The 15000-nt window shown below is 46.7% G+C and overlaps 2 protein-coding genes across 2 annotated transcripts in view; both read right to left on the reverse strand.

Moving 5' to 3' along the window:
- Positions 1-5336, reverse strand: part of LOC132985417 (myosin-6-like) — a 6968-nt gene extending 1632 nt beyond the window's left edge. The window contains exon 1 of the mRNA XM_061052762.1: positions 1-5336. This exon is cut by the window's left edge and continues 490 nt beyond it. Coding sequence (XP_060908745.1) covers positions 1-5336 — 5336 coding nt within the window.
- A 3577-nt stretch (positions 5337-8913) lies between these two features.
- LOC132985439 (serine/threonine-protein kinase PAK 6-like) overlaps positions 8914-15000 on the reverse strand; it is a 71725-nt gene continuing 65638 nt past the window's right edge. Inside the window, exon 10 of the mRNA XM_061052820.1 lies at positions 8914-15000. This exon is cut by the window's right edge and continues 292 nt beyond it. The gene's annotated coding sequence lies outside the window, so the exon portion shown is untranslated.

A 15000-nucleotide genomic window follows, 5' to 3' on the forward strand; every position in this document is an offset into this window, starting at 1 on the left:
ATGCGCTCCAAATGGGCGCTGGTGTCCTGCTCCTTCTTCAGCTCCTCGGCCATCATGGCTGCGTCCGTGATGGCTTTCTTCGCCTTCTCCTCTGCGTTGCGGTTCTCCTGGATGGCCTCCTCCATCTCGGTCTGCATGTGCAGAAGGTCCGCTTCATGCTTCTTCTTGCTGTTGATGAGGCCGGTGTTCTGGGAGTGCAGGAGCTGCATGCGCTCCGTGGCGTCGGTGAGCTCCTGTTCAGCCAGTTTGCGGCTCCTCTCAGTCTGCTCGAGGGCCGCCCTCACTTCCTCCAGCTCCGCCTGGATCAGGTTGTGTCGGCGTTCAAGGAGAGCGATGTTCTCTCGCAGGTCGTCGTTGACGTGCTGTGCATCATCGAGCTGGAGCTGCGAGTCCTTTAGGAACGCCTGGAGCGTCTTCAGCTGTTTCTGGGCGTCAGCTGCCTGCCGGTTAGCTTGGCTGAGCTGGATCTCCATCTCATTGAGGTCACCTTCCATCTTCTTCTTCACTCTCATCGCCTCGTTTCGACTCCTGGTTTCAGACTCCAGAGAGGACTGAAGAGACTCGAGCATGCGTTGGTAGTTCCTCTTGGCCTGCTCCATTTCCTCGTCTTTCTCGGCCACCTTGCGCTCCATGTCAGCTTTCACTTGGTTGAATTCCAGCTGGGCTCGCAGGATCTTGCTCTCTTCATGCTCTAGAGATCCTTCTGCCTCCTCCAGTGCTGATTGGAGCTCGGCCTTTTCCTGCTCCAGCTGCTTGCGGATCTTCTCCAGCTCATGAGCACTCCTCCCGCCCTCCCCCAGCTGGTCAGTGAGGTCAGAGATCTCCTCCTGGAGGTTCTTGTTTTCTCTTTTCATCGTCTCAAGTTGATCCAGACACTCCTCGTAGGCATTCTTCAGTTTGAAGAGTTCAGTGCTTAAAGACCGGGCTTCTTTCTGAGAGCCCTCCAGCTCACACTGCGACTCCTCAAACTTCTGCTTCCACTCCGCCACGACTTTGTCAAAGGCCCTTTGCTTTTTGTCCAGCGCTGCAGACGCTGCATTGGATCTCTCCAGGTCCAGCATGAGGTCTTCAATCTCATTCTGGAGGCGATGCTTGGTTTTTTCGAGTGATGAACACTTTGCATTCACAGCCTCGATGGCCTCCTCGGCCTCCTGCAGTCTTTGAACCAGCTTCTTCTTTGCTTCCTCCAGCTCCTCCGTTCTCTGGATTCCATCCGTTTCATACTTTGTCCTCCATGCTGAGACCTCAGTGTTGGATTTGGACAGAGCTCTCTGCAGCTCAGCCTTGGCCTCCTGTTCCTCTTCAAACTGCTCTCGAAGCAGATCACAGTCGTGACGCGCAGATTGCACGGCGTGGGCGAGGGCGTTCTTGGCTTTGACTTCTTCCTCCAGCTGTCTGCGTAGATCTTCCACTTGCTGATTGTACGAGGTCTTCATCCTGGTCAGCTGTGATATCAGACACTCCTTCTCCTCAAGCTGACGTCCAAACTCACCGTTCTCAGTGAGCAGCTTGGCCCTCTGGGTGGTCAGGTCGTTGATGGCTCTCTGAGATTCCTCATGTTTACTCTTGTACTCGTTCATGTTGTCTTCCATTGAGCGGCACATCTTCTCGATGTTTGACTTAGCCTTCACCACGCTCTCCATGTTAGAAGACAAATCATCCAGCTCCAGCTTCAGCTCACTCTTTTCTTTCTCTAGCTTCTGCTTCACACGCTGCAGGTTGTCGATCTGTTCACCGAGTTCGGCGACACTGTCGGCATGTTTCTTCCTCAGGGTGGCAGCCGTGGACTCATGGTGAAGGGTAGACTCTTCCAGCTCCCTACGCAGCTTCTGAAATTCAGCATCTCTCTTTTTATTCATCTCCACCTGGGCGGACGTCGCCCCACCCGCCTCCTCCAGGCGCTCGCTGATGTCCTCCAGCTCTCGGGAAAGATCGGAGCGCTGCTTCTCGACTTTGGCCCGGGCGGCGCGCTCAGCATCCAGCTCCTCTTCCAGCTCCTCGATTCTCGCCTGGTTTTCTTTCAGCTTCTTCTGGAGCTGAACTGAAGAGACCTGCTCATCTTCCAGTCTTGATGTTATTTGGACTATCTCAAAATCTTTTTTCTTAAACTTTTCTTCCAGCTGCTGCTTGTCGTTTTCTATGTCCATCAAACTCTCCTGGTTCAGTTTCAGGTCTCCTTCAAGCTTTCTCTTTGAGCGCTCAAGGTCCATCCTGACTTTCTTCTCTTGCTCCAACGAGCCTTCCAGATCATCCACCTGCTGCTCAAGCTTGGTTTTGGCTTTGGTCAAACTGTTGACCTTATCTTCTTCACTCTGAAGGTCATCAAGTGTCTGCTGATGAGCCTCCTGCAGTGACTTCTTCTCTTTGGTGAGCTTCATGATGTTTTCATCCTGGGACGCCATCTCCTCCATCAGGTTTTTAACCTTATTCTCAGTGGCATGTTTCTCTTTCTCCACCTTGGCCAAAGTCAGCTCCAGATCATCTATATCTTTCTTTAGCTCGGAGCATTCATCTTCCAGCTTTCGTTTCTTAGCTGTCAGATCTGCATTCAGCTCCTCCTCATCTTCCATTCTTTCTGTCAGCTCCTTCAGCTTGGCCTCCAGTTGTATCTTACTCTTTATGAGCTGTTCACAGCGTTCTTCAGCATCTGTTAGTGTATCCTGTTCAGACTGAATCTGCAGAATCAGGTCGTTCTTCTCTTGGAGGACACTCACTATTTTCTCTTCTAGTTCCTTTCGTCTTGCTTCAGATTTCTCCAGGGCTTCTTTCAGCTTGTTGAACTCATCCTTGATGTTGGCCATCTCCTTCTCGGACTCGGCACTCTTCAGAAGCGGTTTGATCTTGAAGAAGAGCTTCATCCATGGCCAGTTCTTAACGCCCAGAAAAGAGCGCAGGTTCCACTGGATGACCATTAGGGCGTCTCTGCGCTCAACAAGCTGTGCAAACTGGGCCCTCATCAGGATCGCTCGGGCATTAGCCTGGATCCTGGTGATGATGCGAGAGAGTTGCTCATCTCGCATCTCTTCCAGCGTCCCCAGCAGACCGGCTTTAAAGAAGACTTTGGTGTGGCCAAACTTGTACTGAGTGTGGTCGATGTCCAGTGATCCCAGCAGCTTTTCTGCACTCTTCTTGCAGTCGAGGAACTGGCCTTCAGGGATGGCAGAGGCATTCAAAATCCTGTACCGTTGTTTGAAGTCGCCATAGTGCACTCTGTTTGGGAAACCCTTCCTGCAGATTCTGATTCCTTCCAGGACGCCGTTACAGCGCAGCTGGTGCATCACAAGGCAGTTGTCCATGGCCCCTGGAGTCTTCCTCTCATTAGGAATCAGACAGCGCACAAAGTGGGGATGTGTGGTCTTCAGGTTGTTCATCAGCTTGTTTAGGTTTTCCCTGTGAAGTGCAGACACGGTCTGGAATGAGGAACCTTTCTTCTTTGCTCCTTTGCCGCCCTTGTCACCGCTGTCAGTAGCTGAATAGCTTGAAAACAACATGCTCAGAAGCTTCAGGGATGATTTCTGGTAAAGACCAACCACAGTTTCATTGAGGGGATCTTTGTTTTTGACTAACCAGTTGCCAATGTTGTAGTCCACTGTGCCAGCATAATGAACCAGGGCAAAATGAGCCTCTGCTTTCCCCTTTGCAGCCCTCGGCTTCTCGAACATCTTGTTCTTTCCCAGATGATTATCATAGAGCTTGGACTTGAAGGTCTGGTCACTGGCTTTTGGAAACATGCATTCTTCTTCTAGAATTGACAGGATCCCCAGCGGCTTCTCAATGAGATCAATACAAGCCTGTAAGTCCATCCCAAAATCAATGAACTCCCAATCGATCCCTTCCTTTTTGTACTCTTCCTGCTCCAGGACGAACATGTGGTGGTTGAAGAACTGTTGCAGTTTCTCGTTTGTGTAGTTGATGCACAGCTGCTCAAAAGTGTTGAAATCAAAGATCTCAAATCCAGCGATGTCCAACACCCCTATGAAGTACTGACGATGCTGTTTGGTGTCCAGGGATTGGTTGATTCTCACCACCATCCAGTTGAACATCTTCTCGTACACTGACTTAGCCAGAGCGCCGAGGGAGTAGTAGACTTGGTCCACACTTTGGCCTTTGGTGACATATTCATTTCCCACCTTGACTCTGGGATGGCACAGCCCTTTGATGACGTCGGCAGAGTTCAGCCCCATTAGGTAAGCTGTTTTATCTGCAGCCTCCGTCCCATCTGGCTCCGCCTGCTCCTCACGCTGCTTCTGTTTGAACCTCATGTTGCCGTAGTGCATGATGGCGCCCGTCAGTTTATAGACGCCCATCTTCTCCTCATGAGTGAAGCCGAGCACATCGAAGGCGCTGTCGGTGGCCATCAGCTCCTCGGAGTCGTTGATGGAGGCGACCGTCACCTCTCCTTGGGAGATGTAGGAGTAGTCGTATGGGTTGTTGGTGATCAGCAGCATGTCCAGCAGCTCTGGCTTCTGATTGGACAGGATCTGGTAGAAGATGTGGTAGTTTCTCTCGGCCTTGAGCTGAAAGGTGACGCGCGACTTCTCCAGTAGATACGTCTCGACGTCAGCAGACGACAGCTTGCCGCTCGTGCCAAAGTGGATTCGAATGAATTTTCCAAAGCGTGAAGAGTTATCGTTTCTCAGCGTTTTGGCGTTGCCGAAAGCCTCCAGGGCGGGGTTGGCCTGGATGATTTGATCCTCCAGTGTCCCCTTGCTGGGGTCTTTTTTGACTCCGCTGACTGCAGCGATGCTGGCAAAGTACTGGATGACCCTCTTGGTGTTCACCGTCTTCCCCGCTCCGGATTCTCCGGTGATGAGGACGGACTGGTTCTCCCGGTCGGTCAGCATGTACTGGTAGGCGTTATCGGAGATGGAGAAGATGTGAGGGGGGGCCTCGCTTCTCTTCTTTCCCCTGTAAGCTGAAACCACCTCGGCATCGTACACAGGAAGCCACTTGTAGGGGTTGACAGTGACACAGAAAAGCCCAGAGTAGGTGTAGATCATCCACGCGGCGTAACGCTCTTTGAGGTTAAACAGCACGGCGGGCTCATGGAGGAAAGTGAACATCGCCATGTCCTCGATTTTATCGAATTTCGGCGGGTTCTGCGGGTGGACATCAGAGTCTTTCACGGTTACCGTTGTCCCATCCTCCTTCTTGACTGTCAGCATCCCTCCGTCTTTGCTTTGGACTTGTCCCTTCATGTATTCGACCTTGTCGTCCACTACAAAGCATTCGACCTTAATGTCAAAAGGTCTGGTCTGGGCCTCCAGACGCTCCTTATCCGACTTCCTCAGGAAAGGAGCCGCCTTCCCGAACTCAGCCATCAAAACGTCACCCATGGTGGAGGGTGGAGGTTCACAGCAGGCAGCAGAGGGATCGGTCTGAGAAGAGTCTTTACTCTTTGGGAATCTGAAGCAGAACTGCAGACTCACAGCAGGAGAGCATTTATAAGGACGCCCCGAGGACCAAATTAGGAGAGAGCTGTTGAAAAGACAAAACACTGATACTGAGAAAGCAGCATGAGGGCAAATTCAGGACCTTTGGCTGTTAAAGTCCATCTTAGGCAAAGGAGTGTTTCACTGCTTATCTCTTCTGATAGGACGTCCCGACGCTGCTCCATTTAGACTCCACTCAGCTTCCACAGCTGCTGCAGGTTCTCCAATGCTTCATGTAAAAAAACAAAACCAATCCTATGCACTTATTTTAAACATTATTATTTGGTCATATTTTAGATTTAGTCATATCTGAGTTTGTTGTGTGGAAAGGTGAGGAAGAGATCAGTCTTTAAATGGATCCCACCGGGAATTTAAATGTTTGAAGTGTACAGGTGTAAAAATGTATCAAAATATATTTAATTAAAAGATCGACAGAAGTAGTTTCATAACAACAAGTCTTAGTGTTTTACTTCAGGAAAGCATCTCCAATATTGATCCTAGTTTGAGCACGTTTCTGCTCGTGGAGCTTATTAGAAACATGCAGAGGCTTTTTAGGTCGGGTACAATCACTTCTATCTGAACCACTTCTCTTGCTGCTTCCATCGCTGCAACACCTGTTGACCTGATAACTGCTCTCATATCTGACAAACCGAGGGGCGTCCAAAACGGCCGTGTGGGGGCGTGTCTTAAAAGCGCCTACCTTCTCTGGTCCAAACAAATCCAGAGCATTCAGGAGCAGAATCTAAAGTTAGAAGGAGGACATACTGGCTGCTGCATTGTTGTCAGAGAAGCCAGCACTTCAACATGTTTCCTTAATGATCAGATAGTAAGATACCTTTATCATTTATCATTTGTTCAAACTTTCACAACTTATGTCTCAGTTTGTAACGTGTCACATCTCGAGATCCTCCGCTCTGGAAACAGACACTGACATCCCTCTGAACTTTCGTCATGAATGTTCTTTATCCGAGTATAAACTGAAGCAGCAGACGTGGAGAACACTTCATAGGCTGAGGTTTGAGAGGGACTCTGAATGTCAGATATGAAGAGTGTGTGTGAGTGACGGTCTGAAGTGTGTGTGTCTCTTTGTCTGTGACAGTGTGGACTCATCAGCGCTGCAAATAGAAACCAGATAGACTTTAATCTGAAGTTTATCTCATGTGGATCATCCTTCAGCCTGCTGCTGCTTTACACCTCCTAACGGCCAGAACAATCAAACCTTAAAACACAATAACTGTTTGTGAGTAAAGAAAACAAGTCCTGAAGGATTACTGTAAAATCTAAATGTGCAAATTATGAAGTTCTTATAATCAAACCCACAGCTATGAGAGAAAAACATCCCGGTGGTCTCTGCAAACAGATGAAAATATCATAAAATCCTTTTAGATTTGACATTAAATCCTCTTTCTTACTAAAATAATCCTTTTTATTTCAGGAATGTCCTTCATGTCAGACTTCTGGATGACTCAGTGCTGAGTCACATGTTTGAAAAAGCCAATTAAAGATGTTTATATATAAAGTAATGCGTCTTAGTTAATATTTGATCTGATTGTATTATTTGATAGTCTACATGATGTGTCATGATTCAGTCTTTAGTTTGTAGTTTGTCTATTTCAAAGTTCAGGTTTCCTTGTGGTTATTGTTTCCCTTGTGTGTTTTTGTCTTAATGTTTTATAGTTTAGTGTTTCCTGTTTTATTTTGTAGTTTTTATCCTTGTGTTTCTTTGTTCTAGTGGTTATGTTACATTCTTGATTTCTCTGTGTATCTTAGTGTGTCATGATTTATGTTGTAGTTCTAGTCCTTTGTGTTTCTTGTCTTGTGTTATTCCTGCCTCTGTGTGTTTCCCTCCAGTGTGATTGCCCTCATTGTCTTCACCTGTGTCATTAGTTTCACCTGTGTTTGATTACCCCTGTGTCTATTTAGTCTTTGTGTTTCTTCCCCTCTGGGTCAGTTCATTGTAGTTTGTTGGTGTTATATGTCGGATGTTAGTTGTTGTCAGCGTTGTGTTAGTCGTTCCTGTGTGATTTCCTCGTAGCTTCTTGTTTTCCCTTCTTTGGTTTGAACAAAGTAAGTTTTTGTTTTTGCCTTTTTTTTTTGTTAAAATAAATTATGTTTGTTTGATCTGCATTTGGGTCCAGTTCATAAGTTTCCAACACCTGTGACATGATGTTTTCTTTTCTTGTCAATGATTGTTTTTATTGTATATCCAGATCATTTGTAACATAACAATGAGTAAGGTCTTTTACCTGCTTTATGTAACATAACAATAAGTAAGGTCTTTTACCTGCTTTATGTAACATAACAATGAGTAAGGTCTTTTACCTGCTTTTTATAACATAACAATGAGTAAGGTCTTTTACCTGCTTTATGTAACATAACAATGAGTAAGGTCTTTTTACCTGCTTTATGTAACATAACAATGAGTAAGGTCTTTTACCTGCTTTTTGTAACATAACAATGAGTAAGGTCTTTTACCTGCTTTTTGTAACATAACAATGAGTAAGGTCTTTTACCTGCTTTATGTAAAGTGTCTCGAGATAACACTTGTTATGAGTTGACGCTATACAAATAAAAATTGATTGATTGATTGATTTGAAACTCGGGCTCTCATGGACGAAAACCAGATCTGAAGATCGTCTAACTCAGCCTTAACGTGCAGCTCCTCCTGGAGATGTGAAAGCCCAATTACAACAAAAGGAAAAAACAACAACATTGAAAAAAAGATTTATTAATAACATTCGTTTTTTTGAACATCTGATGTTTTTATATAAAAATCATTTAGAATGAAAACATGTGCAAAATGTGCAAGTTTTCAAAGTGAATCCACTTTGCAAGTAAAAAAACCAAAAGAGCCGGTTGACATTCAACAGGAAAACAGGAGCATCATGGGAAAATAATGTGAACAACAATAACATGCAAACATCCAGAAAGCATTCCTCAAAACTTTTAGTGCCAATTTCCACATTCAGTCGGTGAGCGCCCGCGGTCTGTCAGGGCCGTGCACTAAACAGACTGCTGATCGTATGTTCCATCACTTTATCAACATGAGCGTCTGAGAGGAGCCCAGAATATCGAGATTTTTAAACGCAATCTTAAAACTCATTTATTCAGTCTGGCTTTTATAAAGTGCTTTATATCAATTCAAATCTTAATATTATTGTTTTGTCTTTTTTATCCTACTACAATTTTAAATATTCTGCTCCGATGTATTAATTTTAATATCTTGTTGCTTTTATGTGTCGTATTTTATTTTTTCATTTTTAGATATATTTGTTTTAATTCTTATTGGTGCATTAGTCTCTCAATGATTTTATAAACTACTTTTTCATCAATAACTTTTCTGCACTCTTGTAAAACACTTTGAACTGCAATTTAATTTGTCTGAAAGGTGCTGTATAAATAAAGTTTGATTGATTGATTGATGATGTCAAACAGGCGCAGAGTGAACAACAAATAATCCTCACAAAGACAAAGCAACATGTTGTTTACACGTTTTTCTCTTTATTCCGGCGTGATCTTGTGGTTCTGATGTGGCAGGGCGCACACAGTCCTAAAAAACATTGGCGCTGACAGAACGTAGACTAGGTGGAAATTGACGGTTTAAAAAAACATTGTTGAGTTAAAAGCACAACATGCTACTCAGTCACAACATCTCAGAGCTTCTTCTAAATGTCCTGCTCTCACTTTGCTCTCTGAATCATTCCTGACGTCATTAAATAAAGAGTTAATAAGATAAGAGCAATAAGTGTTTATTATCAGTCTAACTGTGTGTTCAACGTGTTACTACTGCTAGCTAAAATGCTACAATAGTGCCTCTTATTTCAGACTCTTAAATATTTCTCAAACTGCAGTGATCTGAGGATGGTTTATAATTATTCAGTTTTAAAGCTGCCATCTGAATCCACATTCTGGAGGAGTTATGTACAGGTGTGTGTGTGTGTGTGTGTGTGTGGTACAGGTGTGTGTGTGAAAACTATGGACTGTATTGACGATATGACAGTTACCTATAAGTCAAGCCCTCTGCTGACTGGTTGTAGTATAGGTCATAAGCTCCGCCCCCTCCATGCTAACAGATGGGTCAAACTTTTAAACAATAACAAAGAAATGTTTTCTGTCATTATGGTTACTTCTTATCATGCTGATCCATGTCTCTTTTCTGAGAACTTGAGTTTTGATTATTAAATTATGAAAAAGGGTGTGATGTCATGATTGACAGCTGTGTAGACGAATCAGGCCCCTGCATCATCAGAGTAGATCTTTGGTGTGTTCTGGAGTTATCACAACACAGTTCTGAAGACTGTTATCAGTGATTCAACCGTCACAAAGACGATCTCTGAACAGAAAAACCTGAAATGTTTAAAATACTTAAAGTTCAGGAGGAAGCAGCATTAAAGTGATCTGACAGGAAATAATCAAACAGTCTTTCAAAACAAGACTCAGGATGTGTGAGGTCACTTCCTCTCAGGTGTGTCTACAGGTGACAAGTCTACAACCTGATGTGACTCCATGAGCTCTGTCAGAATCCAGCTTACCTGAGAGTTCTCAGGGAAGTCTCACACATGTATTTAGTTAGTCTCAGGTGAGTCTCAGGTGAGTCTCAGGTGAGTCTCAGGTTAGTCTCAGGTGAGTCTCCGGTTAGTCTCAGGTGAGTCTCAGGTGAGTCTCAGGTTAGTCTCAGGTGAGTCTCAGGTTAGTCTCAGGTTGATTTCAGGTGAGTGTCAGGTTAGTCTCAGGTTGATCTCTGGTTGATCTCAAGTGAGTCTCAGGTGAGTCTCAGGTAAGTCTCAGGTGTGTCTCAGGTGAGTCTCAGGTTGATCTCAGGTGAGTCTCAGGTTGATCTCAGGTTGATCTCAGGTGAGTCTCAGGTAAGTCTCAGGTGAGTCTCAGGTGAGTCTCAGGTGAGTCTCAGGTAAGTCTCAGGTGAGTCTCAGGTAACTCTCAGGTGAGTCTCAGGTGAGTCTCAGGTGAGTCTCAGGTAAGTCTCAGGTGAGTCTCAAGTGAGTCTCAGGTGAGTCTCAGGTAAGTCTCAGGTGAGTCTCAGGTAAGTCTGAGGTGAGTCTCAGGTTAGTCTCAGGTGTGTCTCAGGTTAGTCTCAGGTGAGACTCAGGTGAGTCTCAGGTTAGTCTCAGGTGAGTCTCAGGTGAGTCTCAGGTGTGTCTCAGGTTGATCTCAGGTGAGTCTCAGGTAAGTCTCAGGTGTGTCTCAGGTTGATCTCAGGTGAGTCTCAAGTGAGTCTCAGGTTAGTCTCGGGTGAGTCTCAGGTTGATCCCAGGTGAGTCTCAGGTTGATCTCACGTGAGTCTCAGGTGAGTCTCTGGTGAATCTCAGGTTAGTCTCAGGTTGATCTCAGGTGAGTCTCAGCTATGTTTCAGGTTGATCTCAGGTAAGTCTCAGGTTGATCTCAGGTGAGTCTCAGGTGAGTCTCAGCTACGTTTCAGGTTGATCTCAGGTGTGTCTCAGGTTAGTCTCAGGTGAGTCTCAGGTGTGTCTCAGGTGAGTCTCAGGTTAGTCTCAGGTGAGTCTCAGGTTGATCCCAGGTGAGTCTCAGGTTGATCTCAGGTGAGTCTCAGGTGAGTCTCTGGTGAGTCTCAGGTGAGTCTCAGGTAAGTCTCAGGTGAGTCTCAGGTAACTCTCAGGTGAGTCTCAGGTGAGTCTCAGGTAAGTCTCAGGTGAGTCTCAGGTAAGTCTCAGGTGAGTCTCAGGTAAGTCTGAGGTGAGTCTCAGGTTAGTCTCAGGTGTGTCTCAGGTTAGTCTCAGGTGAGACTCAGGTGAGTCTCAGGTTAGTCTCAGGTAAGTCTGAGGTGAGTCTCAGGTTAGTCTCAGGTGTGTCTCAGGTTAGTCTCAGGTGAGACTCAGGTGAGTCTCAGGTGTGTCTCAGGTTAGTCTCAGGTGAGACTCAGGTGAGTCTCAGGTTAGTCTCAGGTGAGTCTCAGGTGAGTCTCAGGTGTGTCTCAGGTTGATCTCAGGTGAGTCTCAGGTAAGTCTCAGGTGTGTCTCAGGTTGATCTCAGGTGAGTCTCAAGTGAGTCTCAGGTTAGTCTTGGGTGAGTCTCAGGTTGATCCCAGGTGAGTCTCAGGTTGATCTCACGTGAGTCTCAGGTGAGTCTCTGGTGAATCTCAGGTTAGTCTCAGGTTGATCTCAGGTGAGTCTCAGGTGAGTCTCAGGTTGATCTCAGGTGAGTCTCAGGTAAGTCTCAGGTGAGTCTCAGGTTAGTCTCAGGTTGATCTCAGGTGAGTCTCAGCTATGTTTCAGGTTGATCTCAGGTAAGTCTCAGGTTGATCTCAGGTGAGTCTCAGGTGAGTCTCAGCTACGTTTCAGGTTGATCTCAGGTGTGTCTCAGGTTAGTCTCAGGTGAGTCTCAGGTGTGTCTCAGGTGAGTCTCAGGTGAGTCTCAGGTTAGTTTCAGGTGAGTCTCAGGTTGATCCCAGGTGAGTCTCAGGTTGATCTCAGGTGAGTCTCAGGTGAGTCTCTGGTGAGTCTCAGGTGAGTCTCAGGTAAGTCTCAGGTGAGTCTCAGGTAACTCTCAGGTGAGTCTCAGGTGAGTCTCAGGTGAGTCTCAGGTGAGTCTCAGGTGAGTCTCAGGTGAGTCTCAGGTGAGTCTCAGGTAAGTCTGAGGTGAGTCTCAGGTTAGTCTCAGGTGTGTCTCAGGTTAGTCTCAGGTGAGTTTCAGGTGTGTCTCAGGTTGATCTCAGGTGAGTCTCAGGCAAGTCTCAGGTAAGTCTCAGGTGAGTCTCAGCTACGTTTCAGGTTGATCTCAGGTAAGTCTCAGGTAAGTCTCAGGTGAGTCTCAGGTGTGTCTCAGGTTGATCTCAGGTGAGTCTCAGGTTAGTCTCGGGTGAGTCTCAGGTTGATCCCAGGTGAGTCTCAGGTTGATCTCACGTGAGTCTCAGGTGAGTCTCTGGTGAATCTCAGGTTAGTCTCAGGTTGATCTCAGGTGAGTCTCAGGTGAGTCTCAGGTTGATCTCAGGTGAGTCTCAGGTAAGTCTCAGGTGAGTCTCAGGTTAGTCTCAGGTTGATCTCAGGTGAGTCTCAGCTATGTTTCAGGTTGATCTCAGGTAAGTCTCAGGTTGATCTCAGGTGAGTCTCAGGTGAGTCTCAGCTACGTTTCAGGTTGATCTCAGGTGTGTCTCAGGTTAGTCTCAGGTGAGTCTCAGGTGTGTCTCAGGTGAGTCTCAGGTGAGTCTCAGGTTAGTCTCAGGTGAGTCTCAGGTTGATCCCAGGTGAGTCTCAGGTTGATCTCAGGTGAGTCTCAGGTGAGTCTCTGGTGAGTCTCAGGTGAGTCTCAGGTAAGTCTCAGGTGAGTCTCAGGTAACTCTCAGGTGAGTCTCAGGTGAGTCTCAGGTGAATCTCAGGTAAGTCTCAGGTGAGTCTCAAGTGAGTCTCAGGTGAGTCTCAGGTAAGTCTCAGGTGAGTCTCAGGTAAGTCTGAGGTGAGTCTCAGGTTAGTCTCAGGTGTGTCTCAGGTTAGTCTCAGGTGAGACTCAGGTGAGTCTCAGGTTAGTCTCAGGTGAGTCTCAGGTGAGTCTCAGGTGTGTCTCAGGTTGATCTCAGGTGAGTCTCAGGTAAGTCTCAGGTAAGTCTCAGGTGAGTCTCAGGTGAGTCTCAGCTACGTTTCAGGTTGATCTCAGGTAAGTCTCAGGTAAGTCTCAGGTGAGTCTCAGGTGTGTCTCAGGTTGATCTCAGGTGAGTCTCAGGTTAGTCTCAGGTGAGTCTCAGGTTGATCTCAGGTGAGTCTCAGGTAAGTCTCAGGTGAGTCTCTGGTGAATCTCAGGTTAGTCTCAGGTGAGTCTCAGGTGAGTCTCAGGTTAGTCTCAGCTACGTTTCAGGTTGATCTCAGGTGAGTCTCAGGTGAGTCTCAGCTATGTTTCAGGTTGATCTCAGGTAAGTCTCAGGTAAGTCTCAGGTGAGTCTCAGGTGTGTCTCAGGTTGATCTCAGGTGAGTCTCAGGTTAGTCTCAGGTGAGTCTCAGGTTGATCTCAGGTGAGTCTCAGGTAAGTCTCAGGTGAGTCTCTGGTGAATCTCAGGTTAGTCTCAGGTTGATCTCAGGTAAGTCTCAGGTGAGTCTCAGGTTGATCTCAAGTAAGTCTCAGATGAGTCTCAGGTGAGTCTCAGGTTGATCTCAGGTAAGTCTCAGGTGTGTCTCAAGTGAGTCTCAGGTGAGTCTCAGGTTGATCTCAGGTAAGTCTCAGGTGTGTCTCAGGTGAGTCTCAGGTGTGTCTCAGGTGAGTCTCAGGTTAGTCTCAGGTTGATCTCAGGTAAGTCTCAGGTGTGTCTTACGTTAGTCTCAGGTGAGTCTTAGGTTAGTCTCAGGTGAGTCTCAGGTTGATCTCAGGTAAGTCTCAGGTAAGTCTCAGGTGAGTCTCAGGTGTGTCTGAGGTTGATCTCAGGTGAGTCTCAGGTTAGTCTCAGGTGAGTCTCAGGTTGATCTCAGGTGAGTCTCAGGTAAGTCTCAGGTGAGTCTCTGGTGAATCTCAGGTTAGTCTCAGGTTGATCTCAGGTAAGTCTCAGGTTGATCTCAGGTAAGTCTCAGGTGAGTCTCAGGTTGATCTCATGTAAGTCTCAGGTGTGTCTCAGGTGAGTCTCAGGTGTGTCTCAGCTACGTTTCAGGTTGATCTCAGGTAAGTCTCAGGTAAGTCTCAGGTGAGTCTCAGGTGTGTCTCAGGTTGATCTCAGGTGAGTCTCAGGTTAGTCTCAGGTGAGTCTCAGGTTGATCTCAGGTGAGTCTCAGGTAAGTCTCAGGTGAGTCTCTGGTGAATCTCAGGTTAGTGTCAGGTTGATCTCAGGTAAGTCTCAGGTGAGTCTCAGGTTGATCTCAAGTAAGTCTCAGGTGAGTCTCAGGTGAGTCTCAGGTTGATCTCAGGTAAGTCTCAGGTGTGTCTCAAGTGAGTCTCAGGTGAGTCTCAGGTTGATCTCAGGTAAGTCTCAGGTGTGTCTCAGGTGAGTCTCAGGTGTGTCTCAGGTGAGTCTCAGGTTAGTCTCAGGTTGATCTCAGGTAAGTCTCAGGTGTGTCTTAGGTTAGTCTCAGGTGAGTCTTAGGTTAGTCTCAGGTGAGTCTCAGGTTGATCTCAGGTAAGTCTCAGGTAAGTCTCAGGTGAGTCTCAGGTGTGTCTGAGGTTGATCTCAGGTGAGTCTCAGGTTAGTCTCAGGTGAGTCTCAGGTTGATCTCAGGTGAGTCTCAGGTAAGTCTCAGGTGAGTCTCTGGTGAATCTCAGGTTAGTCTCAGGTTGATCTCAGGTAAGTCTCAGGTTGATCTCAGGTAAGTCTCAGGTGAGTCTCAGGTTGATCTCAGGTAAGTCTCAGGTGTGTCTCAGGTGAGTCTCAGGTGTGTCTCAGGTGAGTCTTAGGTTAGTCTCAGGTGAGTCTCAGGTTGATCTCAGGTAAGTCTCAGGTGAGTCTCAGGTGTGTCTCGGGTGTGTCTCAGGTGAGTCTCAGGTGAGTCTCAGGTTGATCTCAGGTGAGTCTCAGGTGAGTCTCAGGTTGATCTCAGGTGAGTCTCAGGTGTGTCTCAGGTTAGTCTCAGGTTTGTCTCAGGTTGATCTCAGGTGAGTCTCAGGTGAGTCTCAGGTGTGT

Source organism: Labrus mixtus, chromosome 12, assembly GCF_963584025.1.
Source record: "Labrus mixtus chromosome 12, fLabMix1.1, whole genome shotgun sequence".
Lineage (NCBI taxonomy): Eukaryota > Metazoa > Chordata > Actinopteri > Labriformes > Labridae > Labrus > Labrus mixtus.